This window comes from Taudactylus pleione, unplaced genomic scaffold (genome assembly GCF_031769625.1).
Source record: "Taudactylus pleione unplaced genomic scaffold, aTauple2 ptg000886l, whole genome shotgun sequence".
NCBI classification, from domain to species: Eukaryota; Metazoa; Chordata; class Amphibia; order Anura; family Myobatrachidae; genus Taudactylus; species Taudactylus pleione.
The window spans coordinates 26,122-52,854 of NW_028285287.1; the positions used below are offsets into that span (position 1 = coordinate 26,122).

Here is a 26,733-nt window from a genome sequence, read left to right on the forward strand (position 1 = left end):
CACTGGAGTTCAAGACAGTGGGGTATAGACGGTAGTAGAGTAGAGCCTGGCACTTCAAATAATTTAGAAGTGTGACTGGCTCCTCCCCCTCTATGCCCCATCAGCCCCAGTTTTTAGAATGTGCCCGAGAGAGCCGTTCGCACATCAGGCTGTCTCCAGCCTTTCCATAATTTAAACGAGCATTGAGGACAGGCAGGCTGCTTGCTGTGGCAGTCTGCCTGCTACGTGGGAGCCGCCGGTAGGGCACCACACGGCTACTGCAGCCTGTGTCCGGTGACCCTGAGGAGGGGGCACAATCATGGAGTCATCGGACCCTGCGTGGATCCGCCACTGCTGACATCGGCATGTGTCCGGGTTCCTCGCCGCCCCCTCAGCCCAGCATCCCGGCCGCAGCAGCCTGTAAGTATAACCACTGCTCCTGATTAGCAGGAGCAGTGGTTGTAAAAAGCTGGGCTCAGTGACAATTGCGCTGTCACTGTTAGGAGAGACCCAACCCTCCCCCCTGCACCACTTCTCCCTGACCTCCGAAGTTAGGCATCCCGGTGAGAACACCAGAGCAAGCGGGGGGCGTAGGTTTATTGGCGCGTCATGCATACTAGCGGCGCCATCTGTGGTCGGGCTCTCCCTCAACTGCCGCGTGCACACGGCTGTCAGGGGCTGCCATAATAGCGCTCCCCTAGTAAAGAGCTTTTAAGCAGCGCAGTTCTCTAGCACCGGCGCTGGCTTTCGGGGGGTCTGTAAGGCGGGCTGCCTAAATGAAGTCCCGCAGTATACAGCCTCTATTGCAGCTCCTTACAGAGCAGCCAAAGGTCGGCACTAGTGCCGGGGCTCCGTTCCCGGCAGTGAAGGGGCGGGGCTTAGGTCCGACGGCCATTGCAGCGCCCTAGAGAGCAACAGGCGCCGCCCTTCTCCACCTATTTGCCGTAGTGGCCGCACGCTTCAGCGCATGAGATGCAGGGAGAGGTCTGGGCCCCTGAAGTGGCTGCTCCGCGGGAGGCTCAGTGATGATTGCAGCGCGGACCAGTGCCTGCCAGATCACCCCCGCTTCCCTCTTAAGGGCAGTGGTAAACACCTGTGTACACACAGTTTAGTTAGTTTACACCTGCTGCAGTCCAGCTATTTGCTGCACCCACCCACACACAGTTGCGCATGCTAAGTAATTCAGAGGGTGCACTATAACTCCGCTTGTGCAGTTCTGTTGGGGGGCGGTGCTAGTCAGGTGGAATATATATTTATGCTACACAGTTCGGCCACTATCAGGCTTCCCGCTTCAAAGGGAAAGCTTTATACAGCCTCCGATTCAGCAGAGCCCGCCGCAGCTGAACCTGGCTGTGTTCGGATCCCCCGACCCTCCCAGAGTCAGTGGGGCCAGCCGCAACTGAACCCCGCTGGGTCCAGGTCTCCTGCCCTGCCCAGCACCTTAGCTGCATATTGCTTACCTCTCTTGTTTAGTAGAGGAGGTGTTACTTAACGGGGTTGTGACATGTGGTGCTGCCGCACTCACTCTGGTAACTATGCACAGCTCTCCTATTATAAGAGGAGACACCGTGGCCCCCACCCCCTTTTGCTCACAAGAACAGCCTGTGCAACCATAGTGTACAGCTGGCAAGTCCCAGTAGGGCTTTCCTTTAGTTATATAAGGAAAGGGACCTGTGTTTGGTGTGGCCTGCATTCCAGCGACGCCATAGTTTTCCGGTCTCCTCTCACATGGAGGCGAGTTCTGCGTTGTAGCTAGTGGCTCTGGGTAATTGTATTCTACATGAACACGCCCGATCTCGTCTGATAGTACTTGGATCCAAATGCACATGAAAGCTTTGTGCGGACTGGACATTTCCCGCCGTTTTGCAGCGCTGGGTATTAACCCCTGTCAGGCTTTCACTTGGTTCTATAGCAAGGGACGCCTAGCTTAATCTAATTGCCTGACTTCCGAACTTGCTCTCCGGTTAGCGCGCACTCCGCGCCCGGAATGAGCCTGAATAGCAAATAGCTAATGCAGTGGACTGGTGAGCAATACACAGTGGGTTCTAGTCCCATCTATGAAATATTTATCATAGTCTGTGAAGGCTACCTCATGGTGCACTAGTTACCCTGCCTAAATGAACATGCATATACGCTAAATTATAGGCTGGTTTTAAAAACTTCCAGTTCTCACCAGCCTTCTGTGCTTCCCTTAAAAGGTATGCATATGTGCATCTATATAGATTTATATCTTATGTGCTCCCTTGGCAGCACACACAAGGTTAAGTTAGTGACGCACTGCCAGGGAGATGGTTACCGGTAACAGATACCAGTCTGGGACAGCGCGCTACAAAAATATCCTGCCCAAACGCTGTAGCAGAATGATGGCCACACACGGCACATGAGCCGTAAGGCACATGTATGTGTATATATATTTGTAATTTATACTAAGCCCTGCCTTAGAACATATACATGTCTGGAGTGAATGTTGTCCTGGGGCTCAGTTCCTTCCATGGCTCTAATATGATTCATGTTTTAGTTTAAAAAAAAAAAAAAAAAATTGTCTCCTACTAATCTTGTATGTAGGTACGCATATGTGGATATCACTTTTTATCCTTACCATAAGAACAAGGGTAGGATCTGTTCTGATCAGTTTTATGTCTGATACCTAGCATGCTGCAACTAGAGGCTTGACTCTCCTGAAGCGGTAGTTGGTACAAAACTCCACTTTACACTATCTCTCCCTAGGGATTTGGTTGTGTTTTATTTATTTATATATATATATATATATATATATCTATCTATCTATCTATGTGTGTAGGATGCCTATACTTCCACAATCATTAGGTTACCTATAACTCCACGGTTGGGAAGCCGCCTGGGAATTACAGAAACTGTAGGCTTTATCAATACATATTAAATAGTGGCTCTATAAACTAGAGTCATGTTCTGCAGCTTACATAGTGATAGTCACAATTCCCTAAGGCATTGCTTCTAGTATGGACCCTATACATGACTGGGGCCTTCTTGTGTGTCCACACATGTATATAAAGATATGTGCTTACACCCTCCTGGGGTGTTAGTTCTGTTCCCGTCAGTCTTTATCTACGGCGCCCCTTTTCGGGGGACCGTATTATTATTATTATTTACAACTACACTCCAGTAGCGCACTTGGTAGCAAACATACACCAAGAATGCAGGACATATATATGGCATTCTGATCTCCTGGTGCAGGAGTCTGACAAGTAAACTTACTATGTTGGCACTAACTCTTCCTTTCAAAGAGATTGCCTTCTCATGCAATTATGTTTGTCGGTGTGTACGTGGGTATATATATTATACTATAACCATTCCTTGTATGAATATTTCCTAAGATATGTCCCTTCTTTACTTGGGATAACTAACACATCCTATGTCTATGTATAGGTACCCTTCTCAGTATCGATTCTGGTACTCCATATTATTGTCTTGTCGCATATCTCAATAAAAGGAGTCTCTAAAGGGCCCCTAGGTACATTTCTATCAGTACATAGAGAATCCAGGTTCTATTCCATCCTCAGGGCTTAATTAATTAAATTACATGAAGGCCTATGGCCACCCGCTGATATAGGCAGGGTCAGGCCTGGGTTGTATTAGATTGGTGGGCATAATATGCACTTCACCGTTATAAGTGTTAATGTAAGGATACTTACACTAGCAGACTGTTTTTGGGGTATATGTATAATCTCTATATGGATACACATCCCTAATGGAACATGCTCAGGTATAGAGTCCTGTTGTACGACCTTCTTGTCTCCACTAACGTTTTGCTAGTTTCTACAGTATTTTCTACTGCACATCTCCAGACTGAAGTCCGTGCTGTAGACATTGGTCTCAGCCCATTGAAGCTACTCTATACCTAACGTGGCAGGTTACTGTGTGATGGAAAAGGTCAGTGACATTCTACATAGCGTCCAGAAAGCTTCTGGTCGCTCACAGGTAAGAGCTTACTAATGGCTCGGAAGATGCTCCTATTTCATGCAACCTGACATACATAGCGTTCTTCTCCCTTCCGCACCCTAGCTGCTGTCCTAGCAGCCATCCACTATTTTAATCAGGTGGCTCTACACTTTAGAGTTTTCCTGGTGTGTGGGTGCATAGTTCCAACATTGAGATTAGTGACACTATTCTACTGAAATCTGTTGGGGTTATGGACTGAAGCGCATCTCTGGGCTAGTGCACATCTTTACATTACAGTGTGACAGTCACTATGTTCTATGCAGGGGGCCTGGTTGGTTGGTTTTCCTGTTCAGTATCTGTTGAGATTTTCAGCACACTGACAGATGCCTGACGGGTACCTTCATAGTTGTCCTAGTGCTCTAGCCTTGCTGTATGGGATGCTTCCCTATATTGGTAGCGCTCCCTGGGTGGCTATTGCATCCATGCTCTTTTACCGCTAGGATATCCTGGTTGTTTTTTTACTATGTTCGGGCCAGCAGTTGCTACTGACCACGCACTTCCATCATGTTGGAAGTTGTTTGGAGTTTGTGGCTGTGGTTTTCTTTTCAGCTGCAGGGTTTCAGTGACTGTTTTCTCCCTCTGTTCTCAGAATGGGTTGTTCTGCTGTCTGACCCTCTGAAAGGAATTGTATTCTCAATCCTCTCGAATCCGCCTCATGTCCAGTGGGATCTCTACTCGTTGGAGACTTCTATGGTCTAACCCTTCCGCTGGTTAACAACCTTGTAATAGTTGGACATCTAGGATGGTTCAGGGTGACTGTTCGGTCTTGCCTTTTGCCTCCCTGCATACTCTTTGTTGGAGTTTGTGGACAGGATCAGCTCTGTATCTGTAGATTGGTATCGTTATACTTCCATCTATATGATTTAAGTCCAGCAGTGCTGGGATTCTGCTATCTGCGACTGTTGCAGCTTCCTGTTTTCTCGAGTTTTGTCTCGTGTTCCTGCCCTTCTCCTATGGATTCTGGTTGGGGTTCTCTGCTCCCTGCGCTCTGGCTTGGTCTGTTTCAGCTGAGCTTGCAGTGTTCTGATGCCTCTCATCTGCGGGTGTTCTCTGGCTAGTCGTTTTTTTTTTCCACTCGATTTACGCAGTAGGTTTTGGAATTTCTGTGACTGTTCAGCAAGGAGTTCTCATTGTCTCCTGGCTCTACGGCACTTGATCCTCAGCTCTTGCCTTTCCATTGGGCCTCCGTTTCTGGGCGGTCCCGGCTTCGGTTTGGCAGAAGGGTCAACAAGTTCTCCGCGCTTCCCACCCGGGAGGTTGGCTTTGGGACGTCCCCACTGTCTTGAACTCCAGTGTCCCCTAGTGGATGAAGGAGAAAACAGGATTTTGGTACTTACCGATAAATCCCTTTCTCCGATTCCACAGGGGACACTGGACGCCCGCCCAGCGCTGCGTACTTGCCGTTTTGTTTGGTCCTTATATGGTTGTGTGACTGCATGTGTTCCCTGCAGTGGGTTCCTGTGTTCTCCTTCAGTCGGTCTTGTTCCGTTCTGTGGTCTTCTCCTTCTCCTCATATTCCTTTTGTCCTCCGTCTCCTCTCGGGCTCAGTTCTTAAACTGGGGCTGATGGGGCATAGAGGGGGAGGAGCCAGTCACACTTCTAAATTATTTAAAGTGCCAGGCTCTACTCTACCACCGTCTATACCCCACTGTCTTGAACTCCAGTGTCCCCTGTAGAATCGGAGAAAGGGATTTATCGGTAAGTACCAAAATCCTGTTTTCGCCCCATTTTGAATTTAAAAAGCCTCAACCTGCACATAAGGTTGAGGAGGTTCAGAATGGAGTCATTTTGTTCAGTAATTGCCTCTATATTAGTAGGAGAATTTCTTGCGTCTTCAGATATAAAGGATACGTATCTCCATGTACCTATTTGGGAACGAGACCACGAACTGCTGCAGTTTGCAGTAGGCCCCTGGCACTTTCAGTTTTGGGCTCTGCCCTTCGGGGCTTTCCTCTGCACCAAGGGTGTTTACAAAAATTATGGCACCTATGGTAGCTTTTCTGCATCGCCTGGGAATACGATAATTCCCTATTTAGATGACTTGCTAATAAAGGCATCTTCAGAGGAACTCTTGAAGGATCACTTGCAGATTGTCATGACAACTCTGGAACTTCACAGTTGGGTTCTCAATCTACCCAAATCCAAATTGGTTCCAACACAGAAATTGGTGTTTTTGGGCCTTCTGTTTGACACTCTGTCTCAGCAGGTTTTTTTTGCCCGAGCACAAGATCAGGGAGTTGCGGTCCCTGGTGCACATTCTTGTCTCTACACAGGGTGTCCGTGCTATGCTGCATGCAGCTATTGGGAAAGATGGTGGCCGCGTTCAAAGCAGTTCCGTTTACATGCTTCCATTCCAGGCCCCTTCAGCATTTCATTCTTCAGTGCTGGAGGAGGTGGTGGGATCAATGTCTAGATCAACATTTCTTTTCCCCTGTCTGTTCAGGTGCGCCAATCCCTGGGTTAGTGGCTCTGCACTCGCAACCTGTCCAGAGGTTGCCAATTCTCCTCCTGGGAATGGACGCTTGTAGCTACAGATGCCAGTCTCCAGGGATGGGGTGCAGTAGTTCTAGGGTCCCAGTTCCAGGGGGTTTGGTCTCTGGAAGAGAAGATGTTGTCAATCAATGTGCTAGAGCTGCGAGCTTTCTTTCGTGTTCTGGTTCAGGCACAGGATCTACTCAGAGACAGACCCTTACAGATACAGTCAGACAATGCTTCGGCGGTGGCATATATCAACAGACAGGGAGGAACCAGGTGTCCTTTGGCTATGGCAGAGACCACCCAGATTATGATGTGGGCAGAGAGATTTATTCCAGCCATATCGATCATTTTTATCCCAGGGATGAACAACTGGGAAGCCGACTTTCTCATTCGGCACAGGGTTCACCCAGGGAAATGGTTCCTGCATCAGCACATATTCAACATGATTGTGGAGGAATGGGGTCTGCCAGATATAGATCTCATGGCTTCCAGGTTGAACAGGATGCTTCCGAGTTATGGGGCACGATCCAGAGACCCACAAGCAACTCTGGTGGGATATCCTAACAGCCAAGTGGTCCTTCCACTTCGGGTACCTTTTTCCGCCAATTCCCATGCTCCCATATGTAATCAAGAGGATCAAGCGAGAAAAAGCTCATGTTCTTCTAATAGCGCCACACTGGCCACGGAGGTCGTGGTACTCGAATTATCTGTCTATGATGGCCAACCATCCGTGGAGACTTTCACTAAGTGAAGAGCCATTCCTCCATCCCAATTTACCTCAATTGGCTTTAACAGCGTGGCACTTGAGACCAGTCTTTTGAGGTCCCAAGGGTTTTCTTCAGCCGTTATCCAGTCTGTTACAAACTCGTAAGTCATCCACTTCTATGATTTATTATAGGGTGTGGAAAGCTTAAAGCCAATGGTGTGAAACTGGGAAAGTTTCTGCTTCCCAGTTTCGCTTGCTGCATTTACTTTCTTTTTTACAAGATGGATTGGCCAAAGGCCTATCTTCCTTGAGGGGTCAGGTGTCTACCTTCAGATAAAAGCAGTCTAGCGCTGAAATAGGTATATATGAAACACAGTGGTTTTATAAAAGGACCGCAGGAATGCAGCTTCAAATATCACGACAGGCTATACTCTACCTGTCAATAAGATCAACAACTAATACTAATAGAACAATGAAGCGCAATCAAATATTTATTGATAAAAATGTATAATGATAAAAATATCACAATGGGAAAAATATATACAATTATGTCTCCCCTAAACAAAGGCTATCTTTAGGTCAAAAAATGGATACTATTAAAACAAAAAATATGTTCAAAAAAAAAATATATATATATGTGACAATAGAACTTGTTTAGTACATAAAATACAGACACATGCAAGATCAAATATTGAGTCCAATTAATCCGGAATTATTGAAATAAGATATTTGAAAATGTCTGTGGATGCGGATAATAGACCAAAATATCTGAAGTATAAACACCTTAATTAGTTTGTTGCAATAAACTGTAAGATAACGAATATCTGTGAATTGTCTCAATGTAGCGAGTTCTTAGTAACGCTATCTTTGCTTAAGTCCCATATGAATCAATACATATATATTATAAACATATTCCTCCAGGAAGATAGGATACTGCAGAATCAGTCCATATAACAAAGGTGTATTGTTTAACAACACGTGGTGCACTCACGTTTGTAACGAATACCGGGTTTTCCTCTCTGTTATCCGAAGGTAAGTAACTTGTATTTTTTTTTTTTTCTCCAGCAGCAATTGCCGATGAGATTGTCAGGTGGACTTAACCTGTATAGGTGCCAGGTATAGCCCCTCTATCCTCCAGAGACCTGCGCACCTGTGGTCTCCAAGACGGCAATGTATCAGACATCTGTAAGTCTGTATTCTCCACAACGGCAATAACGGAGGTCGGGTTATATAAGCCGGCACAGCAACGGACAGTGTGATCACACGGGCAGTAAATGACTTGCTGCCGTCTATAGACATTGCCGTCTTGGAGACCACAGGTGCGCAGGTCTCTGGAGGATAGAGGGGCTATACCTGGCACCTATACAGGTTAAGTCCACCTGACAATCTCATCGGCAATTGCTGCTGGAGAAAAAAAAAATACAAGTTACTTACCTCCAGATAACAGAGAGGAAAACCCGGTATTCGTTACAAACGTGAGTGCACCACGTGTTGTTAAACAATACACCTTTGTTATATGGACTGATTCTGCAGTATCCTATCTTCCTGGAGGAATATGTTTATAATATATATGTATTGATTCATATGGGACTTAAGCAAAGATAGCGTTACTAAGAACTCGCTACATTGAGACAATTCACAGATATTCGTTATCTTACAGTTTACAAACGAATTAAGGTGTTTATACTTCAGATATTTTGGTCTATTTTATTATCCGCATCCACAGACATTTTCAAATATCGTATTTCAATAATTCCGTATTAATTGGACTCAATATTTGATCTTGCATGTGTCTGTATTTTATGTACTAAACAAGTTCTATTGTCACATATATATATATATTTTTTTGAACATATTTTTTGTTTTAATAGTATCCATTTTTTGACCTAAAGATAGCCTTTGTTTAGGGGAGACATAATTGTATATAGTTTTCCCATTGTGATATTTTTATCATTATACATTTTTATCAATAAATATTTGATTGCGCTTCATTGTTTTATTAGTATTAGGTGTCTACCTTGACTATATTTTTTCAGAGACGTCTGGCATCCATACCAGACGTCAGAACTTTCATGCAAGCAGTGTTTCATGTCCAGCCACCTTGTGTTTCACCAGTCCCGCCTTGGACCTTAATTTAGTTTTGGTTGCTCTTCAGCGGGCTCCTTTTGAGCCACTTTAGAAGGTGGAATTAAGGTGGTTAACTTGGAAAGTAGCTATTGTTTTGGCAATCTCCTCAGCTCGCAGAGCTACGGAGTTGGCGGCTTTGTCAGCTAGCTTTCCTCTTTTGATTTTTCATAAGTAACGAGCTGTTCTCCTCACTCGGCCATCCTTTATTCCTAAGGTGATTTCAAAATTCACCTAAATCAGGAGATTTTGGTTCCAGTACTGCATTCACCTGATCCAGAGAGTCCTGTCCGGTTTCTGGATGCGGTACGAGCACTCAGAATATATGTGGATAGGACTTCTGCCTTGCGTAAGACAGACAGACTGTTAGTACTTTATGACATACATAAAAGAGGCTGGCCAGCTTCTAAGCAGTCTATTGCTCGTTGGATTACTTCCACTATCAGGCAGGCCTATATAGCCTTGGGTGGGTCAGTACCTGATACTATTCGCGCACATTCGACTCGTGAGTACTTCACGGGCAGCTTGGCAGGGTGCCTCGATTGAGCAGTTGTGCAGGGTGGCCACCTGGTCCTCAGTGCACACATTTACCAAATTTAATCGATTCCACACCGTCACGGACTGAGGAACTTGGAGTTGTGTACCCGAACTGGGGTGTTGGATAGAGACACCTGGATCAGTAGGTGGTTTGAAACTGGACGGTTTAATATAGTTTCTGCTCATAGAGTTGTAATAAAAGAAGACTGGTATAAGAAGAAATTCTAGAGTCCTCTGAGCAGAGAGAACGCAACTAGAAGGTGCTGAATAAGACTGTAGACTTGGAACTTAAATGAACTTGATCTCCAGACTGGAGTAACGTGGTTTGAACTTGAAGAATTTGGAATTTGACTCTGGACTGGAGTATCGTGGATTGAACTGAAGAACTCTGGATTTGACTCTGGACTGGAGTATCATGGATTGAACTGAAGAACTTGGAATTTGCTTGTTGTGCTGGGAAGCATAGGTTTCACACCGGGAGCTCAGGAACTTAGGTCATGCTGCAGCAGTGGTCATTGTTGTACTGGCAACCAGCATGTGTTACAGGGAGGTCTTCTATAGCACCAGGCTGAAACGGATTGGCTGAGGCAACTTGGGACTGCTGCTGACTGGATGCACGAGTATCACCTGACCTGGCCCAAGATGGCTGCGCCCAAGTCTCGGGAAGCTCGAATGCTGGCGAGCCGCGCGCACATGGTTCTGCTGCAGAGGGACACAGGCAACAACGGGAATGCTGCAGACAATTCTTCAGTGGAGACCCCGCATCAGAAATCACCGGAGAAACAGGCTGATGGCACAGCAGGCCGCGACGGTACAGATGTACAGGAAGGTACAGGAGTCTGGAGCGGAGGTCTCTGGCACGGTTTGTGATACCACATTTGTGGCTAAAGATGCAAGTTTTGCTCGCAAAATTATTGCATACAGCATTGCATGTGCGTAATCCCCCTCCCTCTTAAGGTTTGCTTGGGGAAGTCCCAGCATCAGTGCTTCCCAGATTGGATGAAAGAGGAAACAAGATTCTGGGTTACTCACCGTAGAATCAATTCCTCTGAGTCCATCTGGGAGTTCCCTCCCTGATGTGTGTCATGGATTCTTATGTTCATCTCTTATTCTTTTCTTTTGGCTTTGCTAGTCAGATAACTGGAGAGCTAGAGAAAGGGGAGGGTATATAAGGGAGGGGGAGTTTCAGTCAGTCAATTATTTTTAGTGCCTACTCCTCGGGCCCTCCCTCATATCCCAGCGTCAGTGATCTTGTTTTTCTAGTACTTCCTGTCCGGGAGACACTGTTATACCTTGTTGACGTTTGAAAGCAGCTCCTAATGAAGGGTACTCTCAGACAAATCTGGGCTCAAAACTTTAAGCTACAAATACATTAAATTTAGAATTAAAAGAAGAGCTTTGCAAAAGTAGGAACTGAAGGCCAGGTGGCTGCCTTGAATAACTGTTAAGCTGGGTACACCCATAGTGACCTGCCAATGCAACTCCCAACAGTGTAGATGAACAATATATCATGTGGTTGGTACACACTGGACAACCACCTGATATATAGTTCACCGGCACTATTGACCTTGCCGGTGTTGGCAGCTGGGTCACTCCATCGTCTGTGCATGCAGGCCAATGGAACGACCCTGATGAACATCTTGTGGGAGCACGCAAAGTGCCAAAAGTGCATAGTGACAAAGTGGCTGAAACGACGGCCCGATCCGCGGGATCGGACAACATATAGTCTAGTGCAGAGGCTCCTAAACGCTGTTCTCAAGGCTCAAATTAACTGAGGTACTAATTAAGTCACCTGTGCTCAACCATGGATATCTTGGGGAGCATTGAGGACCGCGTTTGGAAACCTCTGGTCTAGTATGTACCTGGCTTTACACTCTGCCACGCTGACCAAGAGGTGTTCATCAATCTGAATGAGCCAAGAATTGGACCTCTTTCCAAAGCATAGGCTTGTCAGATTGTAATCGTGATCCATCCTGCCAATCTCTCTTATGCATTGTAAAGGACCAGAAGACTGTCTGTCTGTTTTCTGTATAGGAGCTGATAATTATAGATACTTATAGCCTGAATCACATCAAGAATAAAAGAAAATCGCCAAAGCCCGAGGCAAGGTACTGCCCAGAGTAAGGGTAACCATAACCTGATCTGAAAAGAATCTGAAAACAACCTTCAGCTGGTACAAGTGTCTGGTATGCAGGACAGCTCTGTTCTGATTAAAAAAAAATAATTACGGGACTTCCAGTGGGCGGGGCATCTAGCATGGCCGCATTTTACCTGAGCTCCTGAGGTCTTAAGTGGAATCTATCTTGATCTTACTCTTTATTTACCTTGAGAGAGCTCATTTCTACTCCACAGCTTTCCCTAATTGTAGGGGAGTGTGAAGAAACCTGCTTAGACCTCAGGGTTTGTTATCCACCGGAGTCTGGCTATCAAATTGGACGGCCTGCATGACTGCCAGCATCCTGTTGGCGTGAAAATACAGTGCGTGTGCTACACTGCTTCTGCTGGGGTGTAATCTACTGCCTCACACTAGTGTGCCTGCCGTGATGCCTTTCCCTGATTCTCCTGCATGTGAGGGAGAGCTGTGAGGCCAGTTAGAAGTCTTGTTATCCCTCCTCTACCACCTTCCCTCTCAGCCTCTGCGGAGCTTACCTACTGGTGGATTGGACGCTCTGGATGCCAGGCTGCTGTGTGATTCAACCTGCAAACTGGGTTCTGGAATCTCCGGGTTGTGACTGCTGTCCTGCTGCTGTACTTGCTCCCTGTATGCAAGATCCCCATTGCTTCCTGTGCACGGCATCTGCTCCTTTCTCTGCCCAACGGCAGCTGCTTGGACTGTTTTACTTAATCTGTCACTGTGTACTGCACGGGTTCTGCACTCATCTCTGACTGGATCTTTCTGACTGGAGCCTGCACACCCATCTGGTAGTGCCAGCTTTCCTGTGGTGGGTGCAGATTTCAGCTTTTGCCATTACCTCACTTCTGGTGCCTGCACGGAGGGCTATTGCTGACAGCTGATCACCTCCTGCTGCCCATCATCCGTCTACAGCAAGGGATAGTTCTTGCAGACCTGTGTCAGCTTCTCCTGTCAGAGACTCGCTATTTGAAGTATTCCTCCCCATCCCAAAGTATTTATCTGCCCCCATATCCATAACCTTTCCCTACCCTCCTCCTGTGTTCTCCCCTTTCCCCCTTCTCACATGCTATCACTGCACTGCATCTCCGTCCTACTGCTGATCAGTGCTGACTAATTGGATAATTATCCCATGTATTGTGTCACTGTTTGGACTTAATTTAATGTTATATTTTCATTCCCATAGTGTGTCAGGACAAAATTTGTACTTTTCAATCCCATTGTTTTGTAAAATCTGCATTACCTAGTTTTACGTGTGTGATTCTTATATTGCATGCTGTAATACTGCCACCTAGTGTTGCACATTAATAATACATCTAGTGTTATATTTTTCTGATTTACTTGGTCAGTGTAATTCATTCTGTGTATCAATATGTCAATGTTTGATACTACATTGATCGCTAAAACACTGACGACTGAGTTACTAAAGCGATTACTACCCGAATTGGATAAACGATTTGACCGTTTAATGTCTTCTTTTGACCACCTTCTTACCCCTTTATCTGACCATCAAGGCTGCCATGATACACAGGAACAGGGGGTAGATAATTCCAAGGTTTCATTTGTTCCTCAACATGACCCAGACCTGGCATTTGCTAGATATGCAGCTGAAGATACTGACAAAGGCACTGACCTACAGTCACCGCTCACTGCTCATCTTGTTATTGCAGAATTTGTGGAGGAGTCCACTTGTGTCCTTGGGCAGACTCTGTTTAACCCATTCCTCTCGGTATTAACCCAAGCATCAGCCCTTAACTGGAGGTCAGAAACATTGCAGGAGGACAAGAGCCATTTATTACCAACTAGGGGTGAGGGGGGACATAGAAGTACTGGTCTTGTCCAAGCCCAATTTTTGAAATACACCGCTAACATTATGACTAGGTACCTGCCCAAACAACAGTGGTACCTACTTATTGCAGAACACAGGCTTTTTATCTCCTTTTAATTACACGCTGTCCACTGTTTACTTAATATCCCCTTGACTAGACTATTGGCTTGGATCTTGGTTCTGTCTGAAGTTATGTGCACTTACTGCTAATTTACAAATTAATGTGGTACTCACCTATCCACAGAACATAGGTTTTATTATCTCTTGAGCCTTTCTAGTTATACACCCTTAAATTATTATTTTATCTTCCCTAAACTCGACGATTAGCGTGGATTTGTTTAATGTTATGTATAACTACTGCTGATTTATTTGTTCAAGTAGTAGCTGTTTAGTACGGAAATATATATATATATATATTTTTTTTATTATGCATAGCCCCTTTACTCATGCCCATCCAAATAATCCCCTTGTCATGTCTTCCTGTTTAGAATTTGAAGACATTAAGCACTTTCATTTTTATGTGAGTTTATCTAAACATGTAGTCCGCCATTACACACGGTAACAAGGGGTGGATTATTCTAAAGTGTCTCCTGCTCCTTAGTCTGACCCAGATGTAGCACTTGATACTGACGAAGTTTAGTGTTTGCTTAAGATTTGCCTGACCCTCGCTGGTCTTCACACCAGAGACGGTGATGTTTATTTGGTTTAGGAAAATTAGATAAAGTGGTTGGAACATAGGCATTTTGTTGCATTCACATTAATATTATGATTGAGGATAGTTCTTCTATGATTTTCACAATAGTCACCTGTTTCAGATGTCATCGCAAATGTTACTGTACATATCTATATTATGTTAATATTTTTTCTGTATCCTCTAATCTCTGACATTAATATCTTTTTCTTATAATTAAACCATAATGTCATGTTCCAATAAAGAGAAAAAAAAAAGTATAAAAAAAAAAAAAAACTGACAATGCATGATGCTGGTGTTATTGATCAACGCAAATTCTGCGCACACTTACTGGTAAGGGCAGCTTTAGCAACTCCCCAGTATCTGTGTCCTTTATATGATGTAGGAGAGAACTAGATTTTTGTACTTATTTAAACCTTATATCTGAATCCATTGGGGGATACCATCCACCCACCCTTTACATTCTGGTTGCCCTATAAACATATTTCGTAAAGTGCCAAGATGGACTCTGTACCCGAGCATCAGTGTCCCTCAACTAATTCACCGAAAAGGATTTCACGGAAAGTACAAAAATTCTGTCTTTACACAGTGATTTACCGTTAAAAACAAAAGTGTACATGTATTCCTTATGTGCTCCAGTCAACATGTCGACATTCAGAATGCCGACAATCAAAATGTCAACACCAGAATGTCGATATGTTATGACTGTCGACAATCAGGATGCTGACATGTTTAGAATGTTGACATATAACACGTCGACATCTTCAAATTGTTGACATTGTGTAAATGTCAACAATAACAATGTTGGCAAATACAATTAGGGTTAGGTTGCAATTAGGATCAGGCTGCAATTATGTTGAGAGTTTTCTTTGGTTAGAGTTAAGGCTCATATGCACTAGACCATGTGCTGTATGAAAGATATTGGGTGTACACACTGAACGATATCGTTGAGTGACGTCATCCTGCCACATCACTGAACAGGACCTTTCTGATGATATCGTCAGATTGGCCTGCATGTTTGAATGACAGCTAACATCGTTAACGGACCGCGGGAGCGTGCATCGTTGGTCGTTTGGTGCATACACACTGGACTATATGAACAGTATAGCGTTGAACGATATCATTAACGTTCATATTGTTCACTTTTATCGTCTAGTGTGTATGCCCCATTAGGTTTAGGCTAAAATACTGTCGACGTTCACAATGTCGACAGTATGACATTGGCAATATTCTGCTTGTTGACATATAATACCCAATCCATTCCCCATAAGCACAAAGGAAGACCCTGCTCATTAATAGTAGAATAAAAGAGGAAAAGTGGGAGCGGTGGAAAGTGTAGTTGCTGGAGTAACTGCAGCTGATGTAATGGACAGGAAGCTGAGAAGGAACCAGGCTAAGAAAAGGGAAGCTGCAATGGCTGCTTAAAAGTTTAGAAGCTTCAGTTAATGTAATGGTGTGAGAACAGGTGCAACTGCATTAATATGTATGAATGAGAGTTGAAAAGCTCCAGGTCCAGATATGTGTATAGTGTGCATTGATGCTGATTGTGCATTCTGCTGCTGATATTTCTCAGTTTCTCTAAGAGCTTCTAATGTAAAAATAGAAAAAAGTGTGACTTTACTGTATGGTTTTACCCAACGACGATAAAGAGATGCTCATCTCTTCTTGCAGGTGAATGTGGTTCCTCTCACCATCCAGATCACACATCAGTTCTTCCACAGGATGATGGGATTCTTCTTTCCTGGGCGTAATGTGGAGGAGGAAGAGGTTGGGGATGAAGAGGATAAATCCAAACTTGTTACAACAGGTGAGCCCCCGGATGTCCTGAAAGTGTATATACCATCTATCCTATTAAGAATTTTTTTTGTATAATATGTGACTTACTGGCAACTATAATAGCTAATCACCGTAAAACAGACAGCAAGGGGTACATTTACTAAAGTGAGAGTGTTTAAAAGTGGAGATGTTGTCCATAGCAACCAATCAGATTCTAGCTATTATCTTCTAGAAGGTGCTAGTCAAATGTTAAGTAGACTCTGATTGGTTGCTATGGGCAACATCTCACTTCTAAAATATCTCACTTTAGTTAATTTACCCCCAAGTATCTCCACGGAAGGGCACATGGGCTTTTACTCTTGTACTTGAATAACGAGCTGCATAAATCTTATTGCTCTTACTCATTGTCCCAGGGATGCCAGTGGTAAAACCCAGGCAGCTTATTGTGGCAGAGGACACTGTATCACTTGGCCCAGGCAAAGGAGTTGGACAAGGTTTAAATCGGACAACAGGGGTCAGGCGATCTTTTCGAAAAGCACCAGAGGTACGTTTCAGGGACCTCGCTACTTATATACCAAATATGTTTAAAGCGCACGTGTAACTTGCACACACTGCTGGTAGCCATATTGTATGTTTAACGTATAGTCCTGAAAGTACAGTGTCTCGATTCATTAGGAATGAGCCACCTTCCCCAATATTTGTAGTTGATGGGTGAACTTTAATATTGTGTTACCTAGTTTAACAGTATATTAATCCTTTTTACTGTGCGATCACTCCCTTCTAGTATGCCCATGTAAAAGATCACTTTTGTAGTGATAAGACTGTCATTTAATTATGTATTTTTTCTTCGGGTCCATAGAGTCCACAGAAAATACCTTGGGGTATGAGGTTGGAGTGATCCAGGCACCAAACAGTTAACAAGCTCTCAGCACCCAGGATGCACTGGGTCCTCCTCCATATACACCCTGGCTACAAGCAGTTAGTTTTTTGTTTGGTGCGAGAAGGCACCTTGCTGACAGTGGGACTGTGGCAGCAGTCCCAAACAAGTTGTTTTGTTTTTTTTCTTCTGAGCAACGGTGAGTGCTGACTGAGGGGAGAACCTAAAGTAGCTAAGGGTCCAGATAGACGCCGTGTCTTCCAGCGCCGCAACACCAGTGACGGAGCTGGGGTTTTCGGCAGGCTTAGCTGGCCCAGGACTGCAACCGGAAACATCGGGGATGCAGGTAAGGTGGTTCCCCATGGCCGCTGATGCACGGAACCATGTGGCAGTCCGTGCCTCCGGCGGTGGAGACTCGCCAGGGGACGCTGTTGTGAGGAGCCATGTGCAAACTATCTCCAACACTATACCATCGGGACATGAGGGATCCTGACAGCCAGGGGCTTGATGGCGGCGGCCATGTCAGTGTGCCAGGTGCTTCCATACAGCAAAGGGCAGGTACGCTTTCCCCTGGCGGCCCCTCCCCCGACCCAGACGCTGGTCAGATTCGAGTTTCCGCATCCTGGTTGCTCCTCCCAGCCTCCCTCTATATGAGTCCGCCAGAGACTACTCTCAGGTACTCAAGGTGGCTGTGTGCTCATGAGGTTGTGTCAGTCTCCCTGTATGCCTGTCCTGCGGTGATCAGGTCATACAGAGCTCCATATCCTACCTGGGCTATTGGTAGTTGACTACAGAGCTTAGTGTGTTTATATATATATATATATATATATATATATACACACACATATACACATATCTATCTCAGTTGTATATCTGTGTGCATTGCATGTGACTTATGACATCTGCTGTGTGTTATGCTGCCTTTTTTATTTCTGAATAACTGTCAGTCCTATCACTGCTGTTTCTCCTCATTAACCCTCTACTACAGGTGTGTGTGGGATATATTGGGTGTGAAACACTGTCACATTTATACTCCGACTTTGTATAACTTTATTGTTAAGTCCAAAGAGACTGAAAGACAGGTGGCTGCTGCTCCTGTGCTGGTGTCATGTATGGCCTGCAAAGCGGGGTTATCCCCACAGGATTTCATACAAGATGGATTATGTGGTCACTGTTTTAAAGGGTCACCACATCAGTCAAACCTACCAGCTTCTGGAAAGGAATCTCCTTGGCGCAGGTTGCAGACAGGTTGGCGGTCCCTGGGCCGGCCCCAATGATGGGATACCCTCAGCAGCTGCAACCTACTATGTATATCCCCCCTATGCATCCGTCCTGGATGGACATGTATGCTCACTCGGGTCAGAATGTGGCTTCGTCCTCAGCAGCTTTCCAGCAACTGCAGCAAGCAGCTAGGCCAGTGTAGCCAAAAACCAGGATGCCGTCGGCCTCACACATCATCCACCCATCAGATTTTGGTACATCTTCTGTTGAGTGTGGGGATACTAAACATAGACGATGAGGAGCCGGTACAAAGAAAGGCTCCATTATTCAAACGCCAGAAAGTTGTGAAAGCCGAATTTCCCAAGTCTGAGCACCTTTCGGAACTTATGGGGGATGCATGGAGTTCTCCAGATAGGAAATTCCATATTACAAGAAAGGTTGAGGCCTTATACCCCTTTGCATTGGATGAGTGCAACAAATGGGAAGTTCTGCCGTCAGTAGACGCACATGTGGCACATCTGGTTAGGCGTGCCACATTGCCTATACCATCTGCATCTCTTAAATGTTCCACAGATAGGAGACTTGAAGCCTGTCACAAGGCAGGAGCTGGTACTCGCCCGGCCTTGGCTACGGCCTGGGTTTCCAAAGCCATTGAGGAATGGATGAAGGCACTGGAAGATACTCTTCCAGAAGCTTCCAAGGAACAGCAGATAATTATCTCCTATGTTAAGGAGGCAGCGTCCTATTTGAGAGAGGCAGCATTGGATGCTGGTATATTATCCTCTAAAGCATCAGCTGTCTCAGTGGTGGCTCGGAGAGCCCTTTGGTTAAGAGACAGGAAAGCAGATGCAGGCTCTAAGAAAGCCCTGGAATCCCTTCCGTTTACAGGAGGCATTTTGTTTGGCACAGAATTAGACAAGATTGTTGCTATGGTGGCAGCCTCTAAAACGGCTGGTCTACCTTCAGCATCTACTACTAGACCTAAGCAGTCGTCCTTTCGGGCCTTTCAGCCACAAGGAAAAGCAAAAGGTCAATCTTCCTCTAGAACCAGTTCTCGCAGGAAACCACAGTCTAAGTCCTGGCCAAACAGACGTCCGGCTTCCAGGTTTGAAGATAAACCTGCAGCCTGATGAGATGGGCCTCCCCCTGGGGGATCCCAGGGAAGGAGGCCGACTTCTTCGATTTTCAGACACCTGGCATCTCACAACAGATGCCTGGGTTCGGGAGGTGGACTCCCAGGAGTACGCCCTGACTCTCTGGAGAAGTCCCCCGCAAAGGTTTTTCTGCACAACTCCGGCAGCGGATTCTGTGAAAGCCTTGGCCATCCATCAGGCTATATACTCCCTGCTGTTGTCAGGGGTAATAATCCCGGTTCCAGTGAATCAACTCGGAAATGGATATTATTCCAACCTCTTCTTTATTCAGAAACCCAGTGGGTCTCACCGGCCTATTCTAAACCCGAAGGGACTCATTACATTTATCCGAGTACCCAGGTTTCTTATGTAAAGCCTTCGGTCGATTGTGTTGACAATGGAACCGGGGGATTTCATGGTGTCTTTCTATATTCAAGATGCATATCTATATGTACCAATTATACCGTCCCACCAACGGTTTTTGTGGTTCGCAGTGCTGCATAGCTATTTCCAATTTCAGGCACTGCCTTTTGGTTTATCAACAGCCCCTCGGATGTTTACCAAAATCATGGCAGTAATGAAGGCCTGCCTCAGGCGAAAGGGGGTCAGGATACTGCCATACCTGATTGATCTCCTACTATTGGCACAATCGCCACAAGAGTTGCAGCATCATCTCAGACTGACAATTGCCTATTTACACAGACATGGATGGATCATAAATTGGAAGAAGTCATCGCTTCTGCCAGTACAGCAGATGGTGCAGTTAGGGGCACACTTGGATTATCTGGCACAGAGGCTATATCTGCCAGAAGACAAGATAGCAGCCCTTCAGCTGCGGATACGCAGGCTTCTTCACAGCTGGTCAGTATCTGTTCATGCAGCAATGTAGGTTTTGGGGTCCATGGTGTCCACCTTCGACATGGTGGAATATGCCCAGTTCCACTCCAGACCATTGCAGCGGTTAATTCTCTCGCACTGGAACAGGGAGTACCACTCAATAAAGTCAGACGATCCGTCTCTCGCCGGAAGTGCGACTGTCTCTGTCATGGTGGTTGCAGACGTACAGTCTCAATAAGGGTCGCCCATTCTGGATTCCGGATTGGATACTCCTTACGACCGATGCCAGCCTCCGCGGATGGGGCGCAGTGACAGGTCGACACACATTTCAAGGAAAATGGACGACTAGGGAAAGTCTCCTGTCCATAAACATCCTGGAACTAAGGGCAGTATTCAGAGCGCAGGAAATGCTAAAGGGTAGGCCGGTCCAGGTACAATCCGACAATGCCACCGCGGTAGCCTACCTCAATCATCAGGGAGGCACGTGTAGCCAGGCTGCCATGGCGGAAGTATCAAACATTCTGGTTCGGCGATATCGGATGTGTTCATACCAGGAGTCCTCAATTGGGAAGCAGACTTCCTAAGTCAGCAGGATATAAATGCTGGAGAGTGTGCTCTTCATCCACAGGTATTTCAGAGCCTGGTGGACAGATGGGGTCTTCCAGACGTAGACCTTATGGCCTCAAATCACAACCACAGGGTCCCCAGGTACGGGTCCAGAACCAGGATTCATGCAGCTGAGTTTGTGGAACCTCTGGCAGTAAGGTGGAACTTCAGACTGGCGTATCTGTTTTCTCTTCCAAGGTTCATCAGGAAGGTCAAGCAGGAAGGCTGCACAGTAATACTGATAGCTCCTGCTTGGCCCAGACGCCATTGGTTCACCGACCTACAGAGTCCATAGACACTCCGTGGCCTCTTCCTCTAAGGCCGGACCTGTTAATACAGGTTCCCTGCCTGTATCCGGACCTTCCTCGTCTGTCTTTGATGGCGTGGCTCTTGAGACCTCCATCTTAAAAGCAAAAGGTTTTTCCAATTCTGTAATTCAGACAATGCTGAGGGCATGGAAACCTTCCTCTGCCCGCATTTATTATAGGATTTGGCATTCGTATATCCAGAAAATGTGACCCTAAGGTGTTTAGGGTCTCTCGAGTGCTTTCTTTTCTTCAGGCTGGGTTAGATCGGGGTCTCCATCTGGCCACCCTGAGAGTTCAGGCATCTGCACTTTCAGTTTGGTTTCAGCGAAGGATCGCACCATTGCCTGATGTTTAGAATATTTTTTCAGGTGTTCTGAGGGTTCAGCCTCCCTTTGTCCCCCCGGTAGCTCCGTGGTATTTGACGTTGGTTCTCAGGGTATTACAGGCTCCCCCATTCGAACCCCTGAAATTAGTAGACCTAAACTGCGACAGCGAAGACCGTTTTTCTTCTGGCTATCTCTGATTTGGCAGCCCTTTCTTTTTCGCTCTCCTTTTATTTTTGAATAATATTTTTATTATTATTACACAATTTAAACAGAGAATACATTTCTCAATATAATTTGCAATTGTAACAATTCTATGACATAATAATATAGAAGAGACTAAAATGTATGTCATACAATAAAAGACAGATTCTCCACTTATTAGTCAGCATCTCAGAAAAATACGTAGAACACAACATGAACCATATAGTGACTGTATTGTACAAAAACCCTCCTGTACTACAAAATTAGCTTTAAACAATATGATTTACCCACAGAATGGTGGATGACCTTTCTCAAGTATCTCTGTATTATACCACGTGCTCATAATTACTATTTTACTTTTATATTTTCTTTAATAGGTGGCGGTAAAATACTGATATAAGGAAGCCATATCTCAAATAATTGTTTTGCTCTATTTTCAGTATCAAGCGAGCTTTCCACCCAGTCCATCTGATAAAGATACATTAATCTTGGTAACATAAGCGTTAAGGGAACAGAATTAGGATCGATCCACTGTAAAAGGATAGTTTTTTTTTTTTGCTGTTCCCGCAACTCTAGCTAATAGTAAGCGTTTTCCTTTTGATATTCTCGGTTGAGTCTCGGTGGAATAATGATTCCATAGCGCCCAGGCTATCGATATCTCAAAAGAGATATTTAATAAATTATTTATGTAAGACTGTACTTCTCTCCAAAATATCTGAACAATCTCACAGGACCACAAGCAATGTACTATGTCAGCGTTGGGTGTTGAGCATTTAAAACAATTAGAGTTATCTGATATTCCTGTTAAATGTCTAAGTTTTGGTGTATAGTACGCACTATGCAGTATTTTGTAATGCATTTCAGCATATGAAGAAGATACCAATTGTTTATTTAGTGTAGTACAAGATGTAATGACATATTGAAGTGTTAAATCTGGAAACGTATCCTTCCATTTGGCCAAACCTGTATCAATCTTAGCAAGATCCAGCCTTCTCCGTACATAATCATAAAGTAATGAAGTAGACCACGGCCTTCCCATCCCACTCCTCACCACAGCATCCAAAGCATTAACTTTATCCAATTGATCGAGATGCGACAATGTTTTCAAAATATAACTTCTTACTTATGCTCTCCTTGTTTGATATTTCATCAGGATAGAGCTGTTCTTTGTACTAGGGCGGGGTACCTTCCTAAGGTGGTATCCCGGTTTCATGTAAATTAAGAAATTGAGGTTCCGGCTTTGCAAGCTTCAGGCCTCTCGGCAGGTGAAGCATCACTGGATGTTTTCCGTGCACTACGTATCTATGTAGATCGCACCAACTCCATTAGAAAGTCAGATTCTCTATTTGTGTTGTATTGCTGTCATAAGCGAGGCTGGCCAGCTAACAAACAGATTTTGGCCAGATGGTTGCTTATGACAATGTCTCAAGCATACACACAAGCTGGTCTTGTTGTTCCAAACAGCACATTCTACTCAATCTTTGGGACCATCGTGGGCAGTTCGTCGTGGTGCATTTTACACATTTGCCTCTCAGGATGCTTCCTTTGGGCGTAGGATTCTCCTTTCTACTGAAACACAGGAGCATACCCACCCTTAAAGGGAACTGCTTTGGGACAACCCCAAGGTATTTTCTGTGGATCCTATGGACCCCGAAGAAGAAAATAAGAGTTATGGTATAATATACCTTTTAACTCTTATTTTTATTTTTTTTCTTCGAGGTCCATAGGGTCCACAGAGCACCCACCCTAATGCACCTGGTATTATTGGGTAATCTCTTCTTTTGTATTTTCCATGATTCCCTCTTCTTAAGAGAGAGTGTTTCTGGAGTACAAGGGTTCTTCCTTCTTATCTTTTTCCCTTGTCTTGCTTGGGCTTGAAAACAAACTAACTGCCTGTAGCCAGGGGCGGGGTGTATATGGAGGAGGACCCAGTGAATCCTGGGAGCTGAGAGCTTGTTAATTGTTTGGTGCCTGGATCACTCCAACCACGTAACCCAAGGTATTTTCTGTGGACCCTATGGACCTCAAAGAAAAAGTTAACAAAGGTATGTTATACCATAGCTCTTATTTTTCGACAAGGGGAAGTCATTGTTAAATGTACTGATATTGTATTTTCCTCTTTATGGACTCCGTAGCTGTTCTCTACTATTTCCAGATTGGAAGAATATGCAATACTTAGCAAAGACTGATGCCTACCTCTTATTGAAACTTGATGACTTGGCACAATAAGGGGTTCCCACATATGCCCTATTACGATGTGGTCAACAAAAAATAGACCGGCTACTACAGTGTATGACTTGTGATTACTTACCCACCATGTCTCTGGATGGGGTACAGTGGGTGGGGATTATGTGTACAGGCAAAAGTTCAAATCCTGCCTTTTACTGATCAGCACTATCTTCTGCCTCATGGGTGTTCTGTTCTTCTCACAGCATCCTGTGGATGATCTGGACAAGATGAAAGAGCGAGCTGCCATGAACAATTCATTTATCTACATCAAAATTCCACAGGTGCCTCTCTGTGTCAGCTACAAGGTACATACAGTGGAACGGACTCCTCTTACTTCTAAATGATGAATTGCACTTTATGCTCTTTTATAGGTCTATATGTAAGTATGTATATGTGTGTGTAGACCACATAGACAAACTCTTTACCTTTTAAGTGCCTTTTAGCATGTCTAGAATGTCTCTATTGAAGTACTGGTTTGACTGTATATTTGTACAGTTTACAATTAAAACTCTCTTATCTGAATTTTGGACATGCAGGGTGAGAAAAACAGTGTGGATTGGGGAGACCTGACTCTGGTGTTGCCATGTCTGGAGTATCACAACAACACCTGGACGTGGCTGGACTTTGCAATGGCTGTGAAGAGAGACAGTCGCAAGGCACTGGTTGCACAGGTGAGACAAGCGGTTGCTCTGCAATTATTACTGTATAATTTCCTGTTTGTTCTATCAGCCAAAGACTCCCAATGATCCACTACAACATTATTTGTCCACTATGAATCACCGGATATCTATATAGGTGTTATTGCATTATTTTGACAATAATATTTTCTTTGCCGTGCAGGTGATTAAAGAGAAGCTTCGTCTCAAGCCAGCTGCAGGTGCAGAAACAAAAGGCAAGAGTGAGGCAAAGACTGACATGAATCAGCAGGAGGAGGATGAGAAAGCACGGCTGCTGATCGGTCTCAGCATGGGTGATAAAAACCCCGGCAAGAAGTCCATATTCGGGAGGAGAAAATAAAATGTCAGGAGAAATATATGGCTCTGTAGTTCAGAGAGTTGCTTGATGTAAATGATGCTCTTCTAGAGTACATGTCAGTGACATGACTGTGAGGTTAATGATGTCGGTGTTGTCCTTTCGTAAGGCATAGAGTCATACCAATGTGGAGCATTATTTCTCTCCATGAAGATGGTGATACGATAACAAGGAGAACCGTGCACATCGCTACATCCCCCTCACTTGTCTCTTTCCTGTCCGTGGGATGTACTGGAAGTCAATCTCACATTTCTGCCAGGTGGTATAATCAGAAAGTACATTCAATGAATGTTTTATTGGTGGGTAAAAATCCCAAGACAAAGTTAGATGTGAGTCACACATGATGCAGTACAGCCTTTTCATGTGCCTGAGGCTGGCACCAGTGATGGTGTATTAAATAGGAACCCATGTGGCATGGGAGAGTCAGAGCTTTACTGTAAAGTCCATGGACTCTGTGTTATAGCATTACATTTACCAAAGTTAATTGTAACAGAGTTGGAGGAAGCCATGCTTATCTGTGTATGTGTAAGACACCAGTGTAACATCAACCTACTGAACTACAGCAAAAACTGACTGGGACTTATGTAAAACACAGCGCAGTGCTGTAACCTAGCAGTGCTGTAACCTATAATAACCAATCAAATGTTAGCTTCTATTATAGAACGGTTATTGAAAACAGTTATATTCTGACTGGTTTCTATTGGTCACAGCTCATTTCACATTGCACCATGTTGTTAAATAAGCCCATCTGAGCTGTGGACAAGTGGCAACTCTGAGATAATCAATAGTTTCACCGTTCCTGCCTGACAAGTATCCTATGTGGTTCAGCAATAAGAGCCTAGTTAATGCTGCAACTATGACATTGATGAGAACATAACCATCTCATTCAGCAGCTAGTTGGGACCTGATATAGGAGGCAGTAACTCCCTCTTTAACCCCTTTGCTAACATTTTGTTGGCTCTTTTGCTTCACTATCAATTGCTGCCCGCAGGATTTACATATGTTGCTGATCTTACTAGTTGCAAAAATCTGTGATCAAAGGTTAATGAACATTACATGAAAACCGCTTCCTGATAATAAAGTAAATATTTATTTTTCAAGAGATTAATTTGTAATTCTAATAATTGAAATGTCATTGTTCTGTTGCCTTTGCCCCCTTCGTGCATTCTATTGTTATTAATACAGGTAGAGGTTGTACATATCCGGAGTAAACCTCTACCAGGCAGATGGGGATGGATTTCACTTAACTTTGTCATAATGCATTTGATGATTATGGTGTAAGAGCATTTACAGAGGTGGTGATTACGTTTTTATAAATGTATATATACATATTTATATGCATTGGGACGGGACTGGGTGCAGTTGTTGCTGCTATATAGGTGTATAAACTCCTGCTCTCATCTACAGACATTTGCACTTTTTGGTACAGATTGCTCTTCACCAACAATTATTAAAATCATATTGTTACTTTTAACAGAAATGTGTGTTTTGTGTCTACTTCAGCCAACCTTACATAAGTATTGTGATGCAGCTCGATATTTTGGTTATTTCTCGATCATCCACTAAGGGGACACTGGACTTCAAGACAGTGGGGTATAGACGGTGGTAGAGTAGAGCCTGGCACTTTAAAAAATCTAGAAGTGTGACTGGGTCCTCCCCCTCTATGCCCCATCAGCCCCAGTTTTTAGAATGTGCCCGAGAGAACCGGAAGCACATCAGGCTGTCTCCAGCCTTT

At 44.6% G+C, this 26,733-nt stretch overlaps 1 protein-coding gene across 1 annotated transcript in view; it reads left to right on the plus strand.

The window, feature by feature from the left end:
- BLTP2 (bridge-like lipid transfer protein family member 2) overlaps positions 1–26,163 on the plus strand; it is a 47,852-nt gene extending 21,689 nt beyond the window's left edge. The window contains exons 7-11 of the mRNA XM_088459011.1: positions 16,124–16,259; positions 16,642–16,772; positions 24,170–24,271; positions 24,503–24,637; positions 24,807–26,163. Coding sequence (XP_088315137.1) covers positions 16,124–16,259; positions 16,642–16,772; positions 24,170–24,271; positions 24,503–24,637; positions 24,807–24,983 — 681 coding nt within the window. The 3' untranslated portion in view covers positions 24,984–26,163. The remainder of the gene's footprint in view (positions 1–16,123; positions 16,260–16,641; positions 16,773–24,169; positions 24,272–24,502; positions 24,638–24,806) is intronic.
- Positions 26,164–26,733: the final 570 nt, after the last annotated feature.